At 41.9% G+C, this 16,638-nt stretch overlaps 1 protein-coding gene across 2 annotated transcripts in view; it reads left to right on the forward strand.

Moving 5' to 3' along the window:
• The window catches only part of PHEX (phosphate regulating endopeptidase X-linked), a 171,837-nt gene that overhangs the window by 45,170 nt on the left and 110,029 nt on the right, over window positions 1–16,638 (forward strand). For both annotated transcript variants that reach the window (XM_074359209.1, XM_010970301.2), the window contains 6 exons: window positions 345–413; window positions 2,951–3,067; window positions 5,848–5,931; window positions 7,146–7,291; window positions 11,933–12,026; window positions 14,136–14,264. In XM_074359209.1, coding sequence (XP_074215310.1) covers window positions 345–413; window positions 2,951–3,067; window positions 5,848–5,931; window positions 7,146–7,291; window positions 11,933–12,026; window positions 14,136–14,264 — 639 coding nt within the window. The remainder of the gene's footprint in view (window positions 1–344; window positions 414–2,950; window positions 3,068–5,847; window positions 5,932–7,145; window positions 7,292–11,932; window positions 12,027–14,135; window positions 14,265–16,638) is intronic.

Below are 16,638 nucleotides of genomic sequence, written 5' to 3' on the forward strand. Positions count from 1 at the left end.
TGGGGAAGTCACATCACTGCCCTGGATTTTGTTTCTCCACCCATCAAATAAGGGGGAGAATCAGATAATCTCTAAGACCTATTCCAACTCAGATAGCTTTGATGCTATTCAATATTGATAGAACCTCAAAAGGGTTAGAAATCATGAAGCAGGGGCAGGTCTCTGATATAGTATCTTTCATTGCTGAAGTGCCTGTTTGCAAGTAGCTCTGAGCGTAGTTAATTGTTTTTCTAATGGTGACACATGCTCAAAATATGGCTGGGGTGTAGATCTCTTGACTTTTGTTACCATGGTACTTGAGAATTTATGCTGCAAGCAAAATGCTTTGTATTTTGTTTCAACAGCTGGACCAAGCAGCTCTCTCTCTAGCCGTGAGGGAAGACTACCTTGATAATAGCACAGAAGCCAAGTCTGTAAGTTTGACTGCACCTTGTTGGGCATTGTTGGGTTTGTAAGTTGTTCTCAGATCCCTGACTCTTTACTAGAATTGAGGGAATTGAGCATTGTGGGTGTTTGATGACCATCTTCCCAATGTAGGAAGCAAAGGCCTTTTATTCAGGCCGATAAATGACACTCCCTGTTTCCTCAAAGTCTGGGAATGAAGGCTGTACAAGTCACTGTGCTCAGTGCCCTCATGGTTGAGCTGGGAAGACACCCAAAAATGGAGTAATGAAGGAATGAGCTTGCAGCCATTCCTCAGAAGTGCAGAGAGCTCACAATGTATTGTAGAAGTGTGGGGATGGATACCCAGTCGACAGTGGTTCCCAAATTCATCACCTGAGAAATTTCTATTCAATGTTGGTTTTTCGGCCTCAGCCATGGAGAGTCCGATTTAGTAGACTTGAAGTGGGGCTCAGGAATCTGTTTTCTTAACTGGTGCTCCAGGTTAATGTAAGGTTAATCAGAAACAGATGGGATCAATCTGGTTCGACTTCTTGGGTTGGCTTGGAAACCTAGTAGTTTCCTGGAGATTGGATTAGAGCTGGTTTATTCCTGACACTTTGAATTCATTTTGGAAACTTTATTAAACTTCCAAAGGAGCCTTAGACCCAGGAGACCCTTAACCAGGGAGCTCTCAGGTTTCTGGCTCAGCCTAAGAATGCAGGAACTTAGACTGGGAAGTGCAGGCTTGCAGTGGAATTCCCTGTTTCTTTGCTGATAGGAAACCCTGTATCTAGAAGGGTCTGGCAGGCAGAAAGCTAGCCAAGATCCTAGGCAACTTTCTGGCTGAGGGCACTCACCCGAGAAAGTTGGCAAGTTTTTCTTCTCGATAGTGGACAGAGTGAACTTTTGCCAATCTGTTTGAACTTTTGGCATCTCTGTTTCTGCTGGGGTCACCACCTTTTAAACAACCAGGCTTGATATATTCTCCCCACCCTATAATCAGTCAGTCAGGTCTTGTAGATTCTGCCTTCAAAATATCTCTTCCACCTGGTCCCTGCTTTCCGTACTTACTACCTTAGGTTAGAGCCTTGTTAACCCTGACTTGACGATAGCCAGTAGCGTTTTTAACTCTTTCCTCCTCCCTTTCATTTCTTTGCCTTCTTAGCCCCACTTGACAAGTTCTCTTCTCAAAGCATAGCTCCCAGCATGCTTCTGCTCATAAGCTAGGCTCTCAGTTCCTGAGGGGGAGTTCAAGGCCTCTTCAAGACCTGGTCCTAAACCACCTTTGCTGTCTCATCTATTTTTATTCTTCCCCCCAACAAAGGCAGCTCACCCACCTTACAGGACTCCTCACTGCTCCTGAACTTGTCTCCTTTAAATACTATGTCCGTGGTTTCCCAAGGCTGAAATTGTCCTGTTCTTGAGTTTCCAAGCACTTAGCAACTTTATTAAGAAACTTATTTTGGTCTTGCTAGTGTTACAGTTAATAATGACCTGTTTATCTCCCTCACAGGATCCCACACTGAGGACCAGACTCGAGTATTATTTAATTTTTCATCTGTACACCTCATGCGCACAGAAGGACTAGCAATACATCTTGCATGTGTACTGACTGAATAAATATTTTTGGAATTGAACTGGGAATTGCAAAACATTTCTAATTATAATTATTTGCAAAGCTTGCTTACTGATTCAACAAATATTTATTAAGGGCCTGCTATATGCCAAGCACTGTATAGGTCTCAAAGTCATAAACATTGTAAGAACAGCTCTACAGAATCAAGGTGTTTGTTAGGAAATCTTATTCTCATAGCATAAGTATGAAACAGTTTAACACCTGGTGTATTGAGTTCTCACAAATATATCTGAAAGGGGAGGTGACCTCCAACAAGATTCCTCATTTCCCATAAAGTAAGGTCCCCCACTCCAATAACATATGAATAGCTTAAAAATGGGTTTATGAACATGCAGGGAAGAAATTCTATATTTGCTAGGTTTCTCTTCATCATTCCTCTCTTCTCTCCCTTTTTACCCTGAGTTAGTGAGGAGGACTTTGTACAAACCATACAAAACTGAAAAGACATAGGGCTGTGATCGCTTGTCCTTTGTTTCTTAGTGTGAAGGTGGGTAAATTGAGCTGGAAGAGAATGAATCATAGTTCTCACCAGTCTTCATGGATCATGCCTCCTGCTTTTAGCAATAGTTCTTCCCCATTAATTTTTTAGAGCCTTACTTGCCTGGAAAGAGGAGTCTGATTTTTAACTATTCTGGGCTCATTTGGAGATGTTTCATGTATCCATAATATCTCTGGTTGCCAGAAAACCAGTTCTCTGGTGGCTGGACATCTCTGTCTCTCTTGGAAGCAGTACTCAAGGAGCCATCACTCTTCTTTGTCCCAAGGTGGCAGGTGGGTAGTTGGTAGTGCATAATGCCTATACCACACTTTGAGAACAGAGTGAAAATAAAGGGCATTTATTTCCACCCGCTGTTTCTGCTCTTCCGTGTCCCTGAAACATACTTCCTAATAAGCTGTTGTCATGGTCACTTGCTTTTTTATCTCTTACAGTATCGGGATGCCCTTTACAAGTTCATGGTGGATACTGCCGTGCTTTTGGGAGCTAATAGTTCCCGAGCAGAGCATGACATGAAGTCGGTGCTTAGATTGGAAATTAAGATAGCTGAGGTAAGTCTTAATCTAAAATCTTTTTTTTTCCTTTTCCTTATTTTAAAGGCAGTATACCCTGAATGAAAATATGAATAAAAAAGTGTTCTGTGACATTGTCCTTTGGGTCTAAGGTAGAACTAATATCATCCCCACCCCTCCTCCCCGGGAAGTAACAGGAAGAAAAACCATGACAGAAAGAAGAGCTCTTCATTCCTCCTGTTTGAAGCCCATTCAGTGACCACATGCTGCTCAGCTGTGGCCAAAGGACAGCAGCAGGGAGAGACGCTTATTTCCCTAGAGAAACTCCTATTTGGCTTCAACTGAAGAATATATATTTAATACATCCTTAGTGATTTGGCTTGAGTAGAAGGTTATTTTTAGTCTAGTTCACTCTATACACCATTCCTACTCAGAGTCAGTCTGATCTAAGATTGGAACTTTGGAAAGTCTATATGCACCCATAGTGGATACATAATTTGATATAGAAAGTGTATTCAAGCATGTTGGTAAGCATTTTTTAGCTGCCTTTCTATTGCTGCTTTGTCCCCAGGCCTGTTTTTCATTCTTTTCTTGCCCCAGTTTAACGAATGTCATTGTGTCATATGCCGTGTTCTGTATAGGTCACCTTTTAAATTCGTTCAGGCTCATGGTGGAGACAAAAAGATATAAGAAAAAACTTATGGGAGAATCATGAGAAATCCTAAAAGAATAACTTTTTCTAGAAGAAGCAAAGTATAAAGTCTGTATACATTCCCAGGACCAGAGGGAACAAATATGGTGAAATCTGCTTGTGGAGATACCTGGTAGTGAAAAAAAAAATGATCCTTTTGTCAAGAAACTGTTGCATATTGGTTGGTAGTGTTTTATAACAGAAGTTGGCCAAAACCCTGAAGTGCATGTGAGTCTGAGAGTTGCTGGGTTTGTGTTTGGCGAGGTGGTGGGGGGGGGGCGCCACGGTGAAGAGTGGGGTGATGGGCAGGGTCAGGAGGAATTGTTCTCTCGGCGGCAGCGGTGTGTGTGGATCTTTCTCCAGATGACTCCTTGCAGCGCAAAAAGTTCATTCCTGCAAGTCACCTTTGAAGACTGTGCAAGGACCGCTGCAGATGTCCTGGAGTCACACACTGCCTCTAAGCCATGTCTAGAGGCCATCTGGGTTCCCTTCCCAGGCTAATTGGAGACCCAGAGATCCAATTTGGACTGAAGCTCTGAACAGCGGGAAAGGCCTTGCCATGAGCCAGGGATTTGGACCAAAAAGGGAACTAAAAACAGCTGGGCTGAGGCAAGACTGGGAATTGTCAAGAGGCTAAATGAAGTGACAGATCCATGGGGTGGGACAATGTAGCTGGCAGATAGCTGAAAACAGCTCTGAGGCCAGAGGGCTCCAACCTGGGCCTGTGAGCCTGAGTAGAGGGAGGGGGAGTGTGGATGTTCTCGGAGGCAGTGCCTCACCTAGAGCCAGGAAGCTGTTTATGAGTTACATGAAGTCTCTCCAGTTGAGGGCGAGGAGGGAGAAGCTGAGGGCACTGAAGCATTTAGAAAAGAGGGGCAGATGTCTGCCACTCAGCCCTCTGTGATTTTGTCTTGAAAAATTTGTGATTTGAGGATTTTTGGCCCGCCAGTAATGCTCACCTTTGTCTCTTAAGTCCCAGGTCACTAGGGACATTGAAAATTAGTGGGGCACGTAGTCCTAGGGAAACTTCTGAAGCTGGGGAGACAGGAAAACCTAGCTAAACACAAAAAATGTAAATACAGCCATGGAAGTTTGCATTTAACTGATCCCAGCTAGAGAGGTGTATATAAAGGGAGGTCTTGTTGATGGCGTGTCCCTTGAGATTAGAGCCAAGTGGAGGCTAATTGGAAAGACTTGAAAGAGAAAATGAATCACAGGCAGTCTTGAATTATAGTTCAAACCATGAAGGTGGTGATGGTGGATAGGGATGCAAGGGTAAGGAGAGTCCTGTGTGAGTTGGAAGGTGGCAAGTTTAATGTAAGGGACTCAGGTGATGGAGGGCCTTAAGGCAAAATCATAGTGTGGCTCAGGGGCATGGGGAGCTGCTACCTGTCCATGGAAGTGATTAAGATGGCCCTTGAGGAAGGTCATCATTGCTGCTCTTCTTAGATTAAACATGGCAGAGGCCAGAAGCTTAGATTTGGCATTGGCAAGTTGGCCAAGAGCATAAGTACTGGGAATGGAAAGAGCCAGGGCTGGAGATGGAGACTTGGAAGTGTGTCTGACTGGTGGCTGAACCCACACCCCTAGCAGTGGGGCCAGGGGAGTCTTAAGGCCAGAGAAACCAGAGGGAATAGGAGACGTGAGGAAACGAGCTGTTGACAGAATGGTCACGGGTGGCAGTGCTGTTCAAACAGTGTAGTGCTCTTCAGTGACACTGTTCCTCTAGGGATGAAGGGGTGGTCTGTAGTCCATGAACTACTGAGGTCATTACCGGGACACCACAGGTGACGGCGGGATGTTTGTCTCAATTGCCCAACCTTAGTTTGGCTGTCAAACCTGAGCCAGTAATAGATTTTGTCCATCCACATTATAGGTTAGGGAGGGCTTTGAGTAGTTATTTTTGTACCAAGGACAGTGTTTCACACTGAACAGGACTGGAAAATTTCTTTTTATTTTCTTAATCTTGCCTAAAGTGGTATCTTTTTTTCTATCTCTCAGATTTGGCAGCACACCAAAATCTTAAAAAAGTTTATGATACTATGCAGATGTTTTGGCACATGTAGAAAGTAGTCATGCAGTAAGAAATGGTTCATTTGAAAAAATAACCAAAGTCTCTTTCCAACAGATAATGATTCCACATGAAAACCGAACCAGTGAGGCCATGTACAACAAAATGAACATTTCCCAGCTGAGCGCTATGATCCCCCAGGTTGGTGAAAATGATCGAGGAGATTTTATCTTAACTGGTCATTTGACAAGCAATTCTTTTTCACCTCTTTGTAAATTTTTGACTCGTAAAACCTACCATTGGTCTCTTGGGTCATCATCCTCTTTGTCAGTCATCACGTAAAATACCTCTTATCTGTGCATCAGAATGCCTTCTTTTAAAGGTTTCAGAAAACCTTTCCAAGAGTGGCTTAAAAACTTAAAGCCCATTTTCTTATTTGACAAAAGTCTAGACACAGGTGGCTGTACTGGTTTTGCTGTTGCCCAGTGTTGTCAAAGAGCCAGCTTCTTTCTTTCCACTCTACTCTTCTTAGTGTGTTGGCTTTTTGATGTTGTGTTAGATAACTCACAGTTGTAAGGTGGCTGCCACAGCTGCATATGTCACATCTGCCATCAGGGCAGGAAGAAGGAGGAAGGGCCAGTGAGGGCCATGTCTATCTCTTATACCAGAAAAAACCAGAGCCTTCTAGAATATTCCCAGATGTCTTCCCTTTATTTCTCACTGAGTAGGATTGGGGCAAGTGGCCATCCCTACCTACAAGGTAGGCTAGGCGAGTGAGTAATTGGTTTTCCATTTCAAAGTAGAGGCAGACAAGGGAGGAAAAGAAGAGAAAAAGAGTGGAAATGACTTTTGGATTAGCCAGGTAAAAACACCAAGATAGTGGTGCTGTGAGAGGGGACACCTTTTTGTTGCTGTTTGTGTCCCCGTGTGTAAGAAAGACCATGCCAGAGAGAAGACCAGAGGTGTGCTGAGGCATCTGTGTCTGTGGAATAAGTATGGTGGGGGGGGGAAGTACAGGGGGAGGGAGGGGAGGGAGAGTGCCAGAAGGAAGGAGGGAGCACACAGGAGAGGAGGGGAGGAAGGGGGAGAGGGAAGACGAGGAGGGAGAGTGGAGGGGGTGGAAGAGCAGGGAGGAGAGCGCTGGAGGGGTCAGGGGAGTGGGTGATGTGCGCTCGTGGGGTCCATATTGCAGGTGGTTCTGAACACGTGCTCCATTTATGATTCCAGCGATAGGTCTTGTCTGGGTGGCAGTGATCAGGCATTCATGTTTTAGATTTGAGCAGTTGCATCTTTAATTATTTGGTCTGACATCACAAACTGTGGATTATGTTCGCTGGACTCTATTTTCCTTTCTTATGGCTTGTTGCCCCGCAGAAGTTCACTCACTTGGTTTTTTTTTTTTTTTCTCTCCTCAGTTTGACTGGCTGGGCTACATCAAGAAGGTCATCGATACCAGACTCTACCCTGAGCTAAAGGACATTGGCCCCTCAGAGAACGTGGTGGTCCGTGTCCCTCAGTACTTTAAGGATTTGTTTAGGATATTAAGCTCTGAGAGGAAGAAGTAAGAGCTTTCTTGTGCATTTTACCATGACTTTTATTTTTCCTTTTAAATTATAAGGCCTTCCCTCTCATGTCCTTTGAAAACTGTTTTTAAAGAAAGTTACCTCACAAGAGTCTTAGGAAAAATAGTGGTGCCCTTTGTGACAAATTGGCCAAAACCATCGTCCGGTGTGATTTACTTGCTCTGATGACAACAAATACATAATGTTTTTGCCCCTTATTTCTGTTCTTCATACTTTTCTCTCTGAAAGACTAAATTGTTTATTAGTTTGGGGAACTAGTTATGTAATGATGTTATTTTCTGAGATTTCTATATGAAAATCTTTTCTCCCCCCTGGTTCATTCTTGGTCTTTTGCTGCTGGTTTTTTTTTTTTTCCCCTTATTTCTGTTTAGCCAGTAAGTCACTTTGTGGCAATAAACCAAAGTACCTATACTGAAAAGATGTAAGACCACTCTGAGAACCGTAGAAAAGTTAAACTGATGAAACAATGTCAGAACTGTCAGGTTTTTCTTATTTTAAAGAATGTTTTAGAATTTGTTGCTTTCTTCTTTTTAGCACTATGAAACAAGGAAATTCTGAAAATATCCAGGAAAGAGAATTTTATATCTTCATGGAGCCATTCAGATTTGACTACAGAAAATGAAGCACAGGAAGGTCAACTAGTTTACAAAGACAGTTTACTAGGCTAATTGCCTGGCCATGATTAAAAATTATACTTTCTTATTTGGACTTAGACAAGGCTGTGTTGCTGGGAATCATCATTGCCAGGAATTATATTAAAAAAGGCACCTGCAGAAGTCCTCAGAATAAAATTTAGCATCCACCCCACCTATGAAAACACTTAGACACCTTTGAAGAGCTGTTTGTTTTAAGATGATTTTTTTTTATGATGAAAGCAATATGTGTTCATTGAGGAAAGCATATAGAAAAGTAAACATACAGAAAAGGGAGATTAGAAACAATATTTAGATTCTACCACCTAGAGATAAATAGTGATTCTTTAAAAAAATTTCTAAGTGACAATCGAATCTAGAGGTAGGTAAGTATACGTGTGGACTAGAGCCTTACTCTTCAAAGTGTGCTCCATGGACCAGTAATACCAGCAGCATCACCTTGGGCCTTTGGTAAAAATACAGATTCCAAGGCCTTCCCTCCAGAGAGACCAACACAGTAGATCTGGGGTGAGGCCTAGGAGTCTGTATTTTAACAGGCACCTCAGGAATCTTATAATTAGTTTTATTCCCACAAAAGCCTAATTTATAACTAGGGGTTAGATAGGCCCTGGTTTACTGTATTAGAAAAATAATCTTATGGTGACAATGATACTTTAGAACTGCAGGACCTGTCATGACAAAAAGGACCAAGAAAGACCATGATTGGAGGGGGATTTTAATCTGCTTCTTGTCAAAATCATAACTTGGACAGGTGTAAACATAATGAACTACAATAGAAGAAAATGTAAATAGAAAAATTACCTGCAGAACATTATATACGTAACAAAAAACCCTCAGATGTTAAGAAACTTCATTTTTAATTAAAGATAAAAACCAAGTCTCTTTCACATAGTTTACTCTTCAGCAACCAGTTCATCAAAAACAACTTATGTTCTGTGTATTTTTTATGTGATTTCAAAACGCTGTATGAGAAGTTTGATAACACTTCATTTGCATAGCACAGTAAGTGTTTTAGACTGCTAATCATCTTGGAGTCTCACTAGTGTTGCATCACGAGAGTGATGAAGGAGATGTCCCCTAGGCTTCCTTCCTGTTGTTAGCATGTTAGTCAGGACAAGCCAGACACTGTAATAAGCCCCTCTAAACTCTTGTTGGCTCGTACAATAAAAAATGTACTCTGTGCTCATGGAAAGTACAACGTGGGTGTCCCTGTAAGGCAGCTTTCCTCCAGGTAGGGACTCGGGAACCCAGGCTCCTTTCATCTTGTGTCTTTGCCTTCCTCAGGAATTTTGGAATCCTCCCCATTCAGCTGGTGGATGGGGAAAGAGAGTGGAGGATTGCACAGGAGGTTTTGTGGGAAGGCCTAGGAGTGGTGTGTGTCACTTCTACCCATACTGCTTTGGCCAGAACTCAGCCACATAACCCATTTAACTGCAAGAGAAGCTGGGAAATAGAGTCTGGCAAAATATCAAAAAAGTTATCCAGTTTTATTATTTAGTCCCCCCCATCCCCACCCCCATGACACAGTGAGCACCTGATGGTGGGCACTCTTGTATTTGCCTTTGTAACTTCAAGGCCTAGCATGGTACTTTTCATATAGAAGATACTTCCTAAAAATTTCTAGAAGTAAACCAGATACCTCAAACACCACTATACAGGAGGTGACAGGAGCAGAAGCTGAAAGGATAAGGAGGGGTTTTTCTTAGGGGAAAACTAGGGGCCAGGTAGGGGAGAGTGGGAAAAGAGGATGTTGAGCATGTTGGGTGATGCAACTGGCGTTAACCTAGATGTTGCCTTTGAAGCAGGAGTCTGGAAAGCTGGGGGAAGCTTCAAGGGGCTGGTTCAGGCTCAGGATGTGTAGAGGAAAGGCATCAGCTTCTGGTTTCCAGCATCCTTCTGCCTTTCCCCTGGAGGCACCATTGAAGAGAGAGTCAACCTATCTTCCTCAAGTTGGGTGTGTCTTCCATGCCTCTGTCCTGAGAATCTGCCTATGAAAATCACATGTGGGTTATGATGATGTTAACCACCATTATGGTTAACAGTTATCTTTGACCCTTAAAATAATTCTGTGTTCCCATTTTACAGATGAAGAAGCTGAGGTTAAGCAATGTGCCCAAGGACACATCTCTAAGAGGAGGCAGAATTGAAATTCTAAACCTTCCCATTTCTGCATCCTTTCTCTTTTCCATACATGTCCCTGGGTAGAAAAGAGATGCTTTTCAGATACTTAACTGCTAGTTTTGAAGATAGACAACACTCCTGCCACTTTCAGGGTTACCGAGCTGTCCTGCGGTGGTGTCAGCTGCATTTCTTAACTGCTGCCCCCCTCCTTTATCATGCCCCTGCCAGCTGGTGGGATTAGGCCCCCCGCCTTCTGACTGACTGGCTATGGGGGTGGTGGCACTGGCTCTGGCAGGTAGTGTGTGGCACAGAAATTGTGTAATGACATTCCCCCAGACGTGGTGCCAGAGACTGTTGGCCCTTGTGGTTCAAGGGAGTACGTGACCAGGCAGGGCCATTTGGAGGCACGAGCTGGAGGCTGCCAGTGGGGAAAAGAAGTTGGTGTTCAGGGTGGAAAGAGGGTGATGTGATGGGTCCCTTGAGTGACGAGCATCTCTTTCCAACTTCATGTTGAATGATCTCATGTGCGTAGTTTGAAATCACCTCTGGTGGGAATATTCACACCAGGGAAATTGACACATGCTATGAATCATGTTTTTCCCCTTGGCAAGTCGGCTGTGAACCGTGTGCCAGCACGTTGTTGCTTGAGGGGCGCTGCAGACTCCCCTCCCTCTCTGCCTCCCTCAGCTCTCCCCCCAGTTCTTGAGGCTGCCTCACATACTCACCATTAATTTGGTCTGAGGAGCACGAATGGCAGTGGGGAGAGTCTGAGGAAGGATGGGTTAGAGAGATTTGACTTGGGATGTTCTTCCCGGCAAGGTCTGGCCTAGTGGTGGTCATCTGCAACAGAACTTTCTTTTAGCTATCTGGGCTAAAACAAGTCTCTGTGATCTTTCCTGTCTTCAGTTTGACGTTCATATAAAACATACTATGCAAATGAGAGTGTGGGTTGTTCTAGATGGGCCAGTTACCATCATCATGTCACACTGCTCCCACACGGCTGGCTGACCCGAGAGCCATCTCAGGAATATGTGTTATTAGTCACCATGGAAATGGCACAGCTGGGAGGGGATAGGTCATTAAAAATTCATCATCACTATTGAGATAGAAATTAACTCAGATCACACATCCTTCTGAGGTCAGGGCATTTTTTGCTTAGAAAAAAGGCAACACTTAACAAAATAATAGATTTTAAAAAATACGTGTTATGGACATTGCATAGTGTATGGGGTTGTTCATATGTTTGGAAGTGAACAATGATAAAAAAAAATCCGAAATTTACTCTTAAGCACTTTGTTATTTATTTTAACTTCATAATAACCCTATATGGGAGGGGTCATCCTCTTTGTATGACAAAGGAAGATAAAATCAATGAGCTTAAGTGACTTGCCGAAGCTCACACATCTAGTGCATATGGAACCAGGGCGCATATCTAGATAATTGGTATTAGCCAGTATATTGCTGTTTGTTTCCAAAGGTAAGAATTCGTCTGCATTTTATCAAGTCATCTAATAATTCAAAGGTATTGACAATTTCTAGATGTGAAAGGTAGGGCAACAGTGGACTCCGTATCCTGAGAGGGAAACCAGGATGTTTGTGCTCAGGCCTGGGCCTGGAATCCTCATATCCTCTATCTGTATTAGGTGGTGAAAAGCAAGCCAATTTTGGTTTGAGTTTATTGACATTGTATCATTTTATGTCATTTCTCAAGTGAAAAAAGTTCTGTAGTTTTGTATGAGTAAGAGGTCCCTCCATGGAGTTTTTCCAACACATTTCCCAAGGTGTTCTGCAGAGCATCAGCTATCAACCTCAAGACAGTAAATGTGCATCTATCTCTGTTAACAGGACCATTGCCAACTATTTGGTGTGGAGGATGGTTTATTCCAGAATTCCAAACCTTAGCAGGCGCTTTCAGTATAGGTGGCTGGAATTCTCACGGGTAAGTTTTGAGAACATTGCAGTGTTACATCACTGGATAACTTTACATGCCGGAACAGTCTATATATTAACTAATCCAGTAAAAATCATCTTTAGGGATTGGGCAGAGGGAGTTTTGCAGCTCAAGCTCTACTTTTTTTTTTCTTTATTTCTTTTTGTTGAGGTAAACCTTACATACAGTAAAGTATACTCAAGCTCTATGTTGATGAGGCTATATAAGGATATTTAGGGCAATACTTAGGACCACCACATTGTTTTGACTTTACTATTCTTACCAATTTATTACCTTTTTGCCCCAGTGTTTTTAACTGGGTCACTGTAATTATAATTGTAATATTTCTTAGTGATATATTTGTAACTATCTTTCATTTCCAGTATTCTGAACATTCAAAATATGCATGATACATGTATTAGATGATAAAGTTTCATCTTCAGGATAGAGTTTTGTCTTGAACCTTACCCTGATCTTCAGTTTTTCATTCATTCTAATTCTGCTAGGCCCAAGAGGCCTAAATTTAGTCTCCTGTGAGATGTGACTCAGCTGCCCAAAACACTTTTTTTCTCCTCTTCTTCTCCAGGCTCTGAGACCTTCTCTCCCACTCTTGGTCTCCTCTGAACTTATATACGTGTTACTCTTTGTTTCGGAGGCTTTTGTGTATGTAATTCTTCTAATTCAAGACTTAAGAATTTTGTGGGGTTTTTTTACGTTTAAAAAATTTTGTGACTTAAAAAATACTTTAAGTTCATTTTTCTCCCATTCTGGAATTAAGTAATGACAAAGTTTATAAGCTGTAATTTCATTTAACAGACATTTTAGTTATTAGAGAAAGTGATAGGTAGAGAACTTCTTAATGGGTCATTACTCTTGAGGAATAGCAATTATTTTGGATATATTGTGGCCCTTCAAGTCACTAGAATATTGAGCTTTATAGAGCACATCATAAAACAACTATATATACTGAGGTCACATCAAAGGGTTAAGCTACAAAACAAGTAGATTATATATATGTGTGTGTCTGTCTTTTTAACTCCCATGGATCACATAAAAGATGGTACCCAGCTGCTTTCCACCCCCACTGGGAAGAGAATAAGAGGGAGAGGTGTCAGAAGTAGTGTGTGAAAATTTGAGGTTTGGTATGAGGGGATGTTTCTTGAGTGTAAAGTGCTAAATATAATACTGAATTGCCAGAGAAGATTGTAGGATCTCTTTCTCTAGAGGTTTTAAAAATAGATTCATTTCTTACCTCTGAGAGGGGTTGTGTTATCAGAAAATAGAGGAAGTATATATGTACTTCAGTGTTAACCCCATCTGCCCTGTACCAACAGCCTGTGTCTAACAGCGTTCAAGGGACACCTCCAGCCACCATTCTCAGGGCCTCGCTTCCTTGCTGTCTGCCTTCACTTTTGCATTTTGAGTGCGCCAAACTCCCGACCTACAAGGGCAGTTTAAATGAGATTTTTTTCTTTGCTATCATCCCCAAGAGTAAACCTTTGAGCCTTCCAAGTCCTGCTTTGGAACCTCTTTATTTGTTTGTAAATGTTTTCTTAAAGCTATTTGATTGGGACAGATGGGAAAAGCATTTACATGTGTTTTTTACTTGGTCATCAGTATGTTCTATTACGACACAATGTAAATACACTTCCTGGGTGGTTGATGGTGGGCGTGTTCTCCTGGTCTGCCTTGTGAGTGTACTTCCCAGAGCTGGGCAGGAACTTTGATCATGTATTGATTTTAGACCTTTTGTGGTGGAACTTCAGTTCTCAATAGATAATAAATACTATCTGGGCACTTGGACAGCATCCCTCATGTCCCTGCTAACTGCAGACAAGCTATGCTGTTGTCCAAATCCTTTGTTTAATGGGGAAAATTGGAAGGAAAGAAGGACTGTATTAATTTCCATTCTCAAAATATTTTCATTTAGTTTTAAATATAACTGGGACAAACAGTAGTTTTCTTTGATTGATTTTATCTTTCACTTTACTCTCGGACACATGTTTATTGGTTGGAGTATGCAGTGTTTTGTACACTGTTTTCTTCAGATTGTTTGCATTTTTTCAGCCATGGGTTTTATCTAAGTGAAGCTCAATCTGGATAAATTATCTCCCACAGGTAATCCAGGGGACCACAACTTTGTTGCCTCAGTGGGACAAATGTGTAAACTTTATTGAAAGTACCCTCCCTTATGTTGTTGGAAAAATGTTTGTGGATGTACACTTCCAGGAAGACAAGAAGGAGATGGTAAGTGCTATTCTGTAGCTGATAAAAGCAATGCTGGTCAACCAGATCTGGCATGAATAAGGTCAACAGGCCAGTGTCAGCTTTCAAGCTCTTAGAGTGATGAATCTTGTTAACAGTTTTCCTTCAAAGAGGAATTCCTGCAGTACCATATTATCTAAAAACTCAGATTCAAATGTAGAATGTTACGAAAATTAAGAAAATTTAGAAGTGAGTCAGTAGGGTGAAATCATGCCACATAGAGCCAGAATTTCTCCTGTAGAAATTATTTTACTTTTTTGTGGGAGAAGGTAATTAGGTTTATTTATTTATTTACTTTTTAGAGGAGGTACCCCCAGTGCCAAATCCAAGACCTCGTGCATGCTAAGCATGCGCTCTACCCCTTGAGCTCTACCCTCCCCCCTTTCCTGTAGAAATTAAACGTGTTAGGTCAATACTTAGGAAAAGAGAGGGCCTAGATAATTTTATGATTGGATATTTGAACTGTTGTAATTACAAAAAATAGAGATTTTTCCAGTCAGACTTCCATGTTTTAGAGTTGAGGAAACTGGAGACCCAGTGATGAACTGATTTGTAATATATTTAACACCTCTTAAGTGATTTAGAAATAGAAATAAAATGCAGGGTTTTTTTCCCCTTTCCTGACATTGTCTTCTCAAAAGTATAGAAGTGTGACATTCATCTCACAGAAAACACTGTCAGACCTTCATAAAAGTAAGAAATCCTTTTATTTTGTAAATCCTTTTATTTTGTAAATTTCTAAACTTATATGAAAATGGAAAGAGCATTGTAATACACTTCCAGGTACCCACTATCCGTGGCTATTTGTAGTTGCTATAGTGGCATTAATGGCCCAACCAGATACACCTACTAATAAAAGCTGAGCTTTAATGCCATTCATTTATTCAACTAATATTTATTGAACACCTGTTATAGACCAGGCACTGTTCTTGGCATTTGGGATGCAGCAGAGAACAAAGATCCCTGAGCTGACATTCTATTGTGGGGGAAAGACTAAAAATCAACATAATGCATATGTTAACAAGTGTATTAGAAGATGATAAGGACTCTGGAAAAGAGAAGATCAGGATAAAGACAAGTAAGGAGTGCTGGAGGGTATGGTTGTGTGGAGTGGGTTGTAGGACTGAATAGGATGGTCAAGGAGAGCCCCACTGTGAAGATGACATTTGGCAAAGATTTGAAGGAGGTGAAAGAATTAGATATGGCAGCCATCTGGGGAAAGAGTGTTCTAAGTCCATGAAACAGCTCTAAGGCAGGGGTGTGCCTGGAGGCCTCAAGGAAGAGCAAGGAGTTCCACGTGGCTGGAGCAGGGTGAGTGAGGGCGAGAGAAATAGGCACTGAGGTCAGAGCAGTAACAGGGATGGTGGCATTTTATAAGACCTGCAGGACATTGTAAGAATGTTGGCTTTTACCTTTAGTGAAGTGGGGAAATAATGCAGGTTTTCGAGTAGACGCCTGATGCAACTTGATTACGTTGAGAGAATCATCCTGGCTGCTGTGTTGAGAAGAGATTGTAGCAGGTCAAGAATAGAATCCCTGTGCTGCATACCAGAAACGAACACAGCATTGTAAATCAACTGAACTTCAATTTAAAAAAAAGAATAGAAGCAGGGAGGCCAATTAGGAGACTATGGGAGGGACCAGGCAAGAGAGGATGGTGTCTTGGACCAGGTGGTAGCAGTGGACGTTGTGAGACAGGGTGGTATTCTGGATACATTCTGGAGAGTAGAACCAGCACATTTGCTGACAGATTTGATGAGAGGCCTGTTAACTGAGAAGGTGAGTACTGTGGGGAGGATCAGGCTTGGAAAGAAAGATCGAGTTCAGTTTTGGCCATGATGAATTTGAGATGTTACCCAAGTGGAGATGTCGAGGAGACATTAGGGTGTGAGTCTTGAGGACAGAGGTTGAGTTCGAAGGTGGAGGAGAGGGAAGAATTTCTCATCTTGGCTGTGTGTTCTTTTCTGTCTGTTTCAGCTGTGTTGGAGGAGATGGTCTATTTTGAATTAGACGTTTGAATTTAGTAAGGTTTTTTTTTTGGTATGCATTTTCTTTGTGAAGAATTATATTTTACAAATGACATGAAACAAAATATTCAGGCATGATTAACTAATATACGGGAGGAAAAATAATTTTTCCCATGTTGTTCTAGGTTCTTGGCTGACACCCCCTTGTAATAAAAGATTAGTAGGAGATAAAAAAACAAGTACAATAACATGCATACTTCCTGTATACCTGGGAGAGACCCAGGAAAACTGAGTAAATTCCAGAAATAGCCCAAGCCACCACCTTAAATTCCAAGTCTAGCTAAAGATGAAAGAAGATGTTGAGGGGTGGGGGAAGCCAGTTATGGGTT

The sequence above is a fragment of the Camelus bactrianus genome, chromosome X, assembly GCF_048773025.1.
Source record: "Camelus bactrianus isolate YW-2024 breed Bactrian camel chromosome X, ASM4877302v1, whole genome shotgun sequence".
Taxonomy (NCBI): domain Eukaryota; kingdom Metazoa; phylum Chordata; class Mammalia; order Artiodactyla; family Camelidae; genus Camelus; species Camelus bactrianus.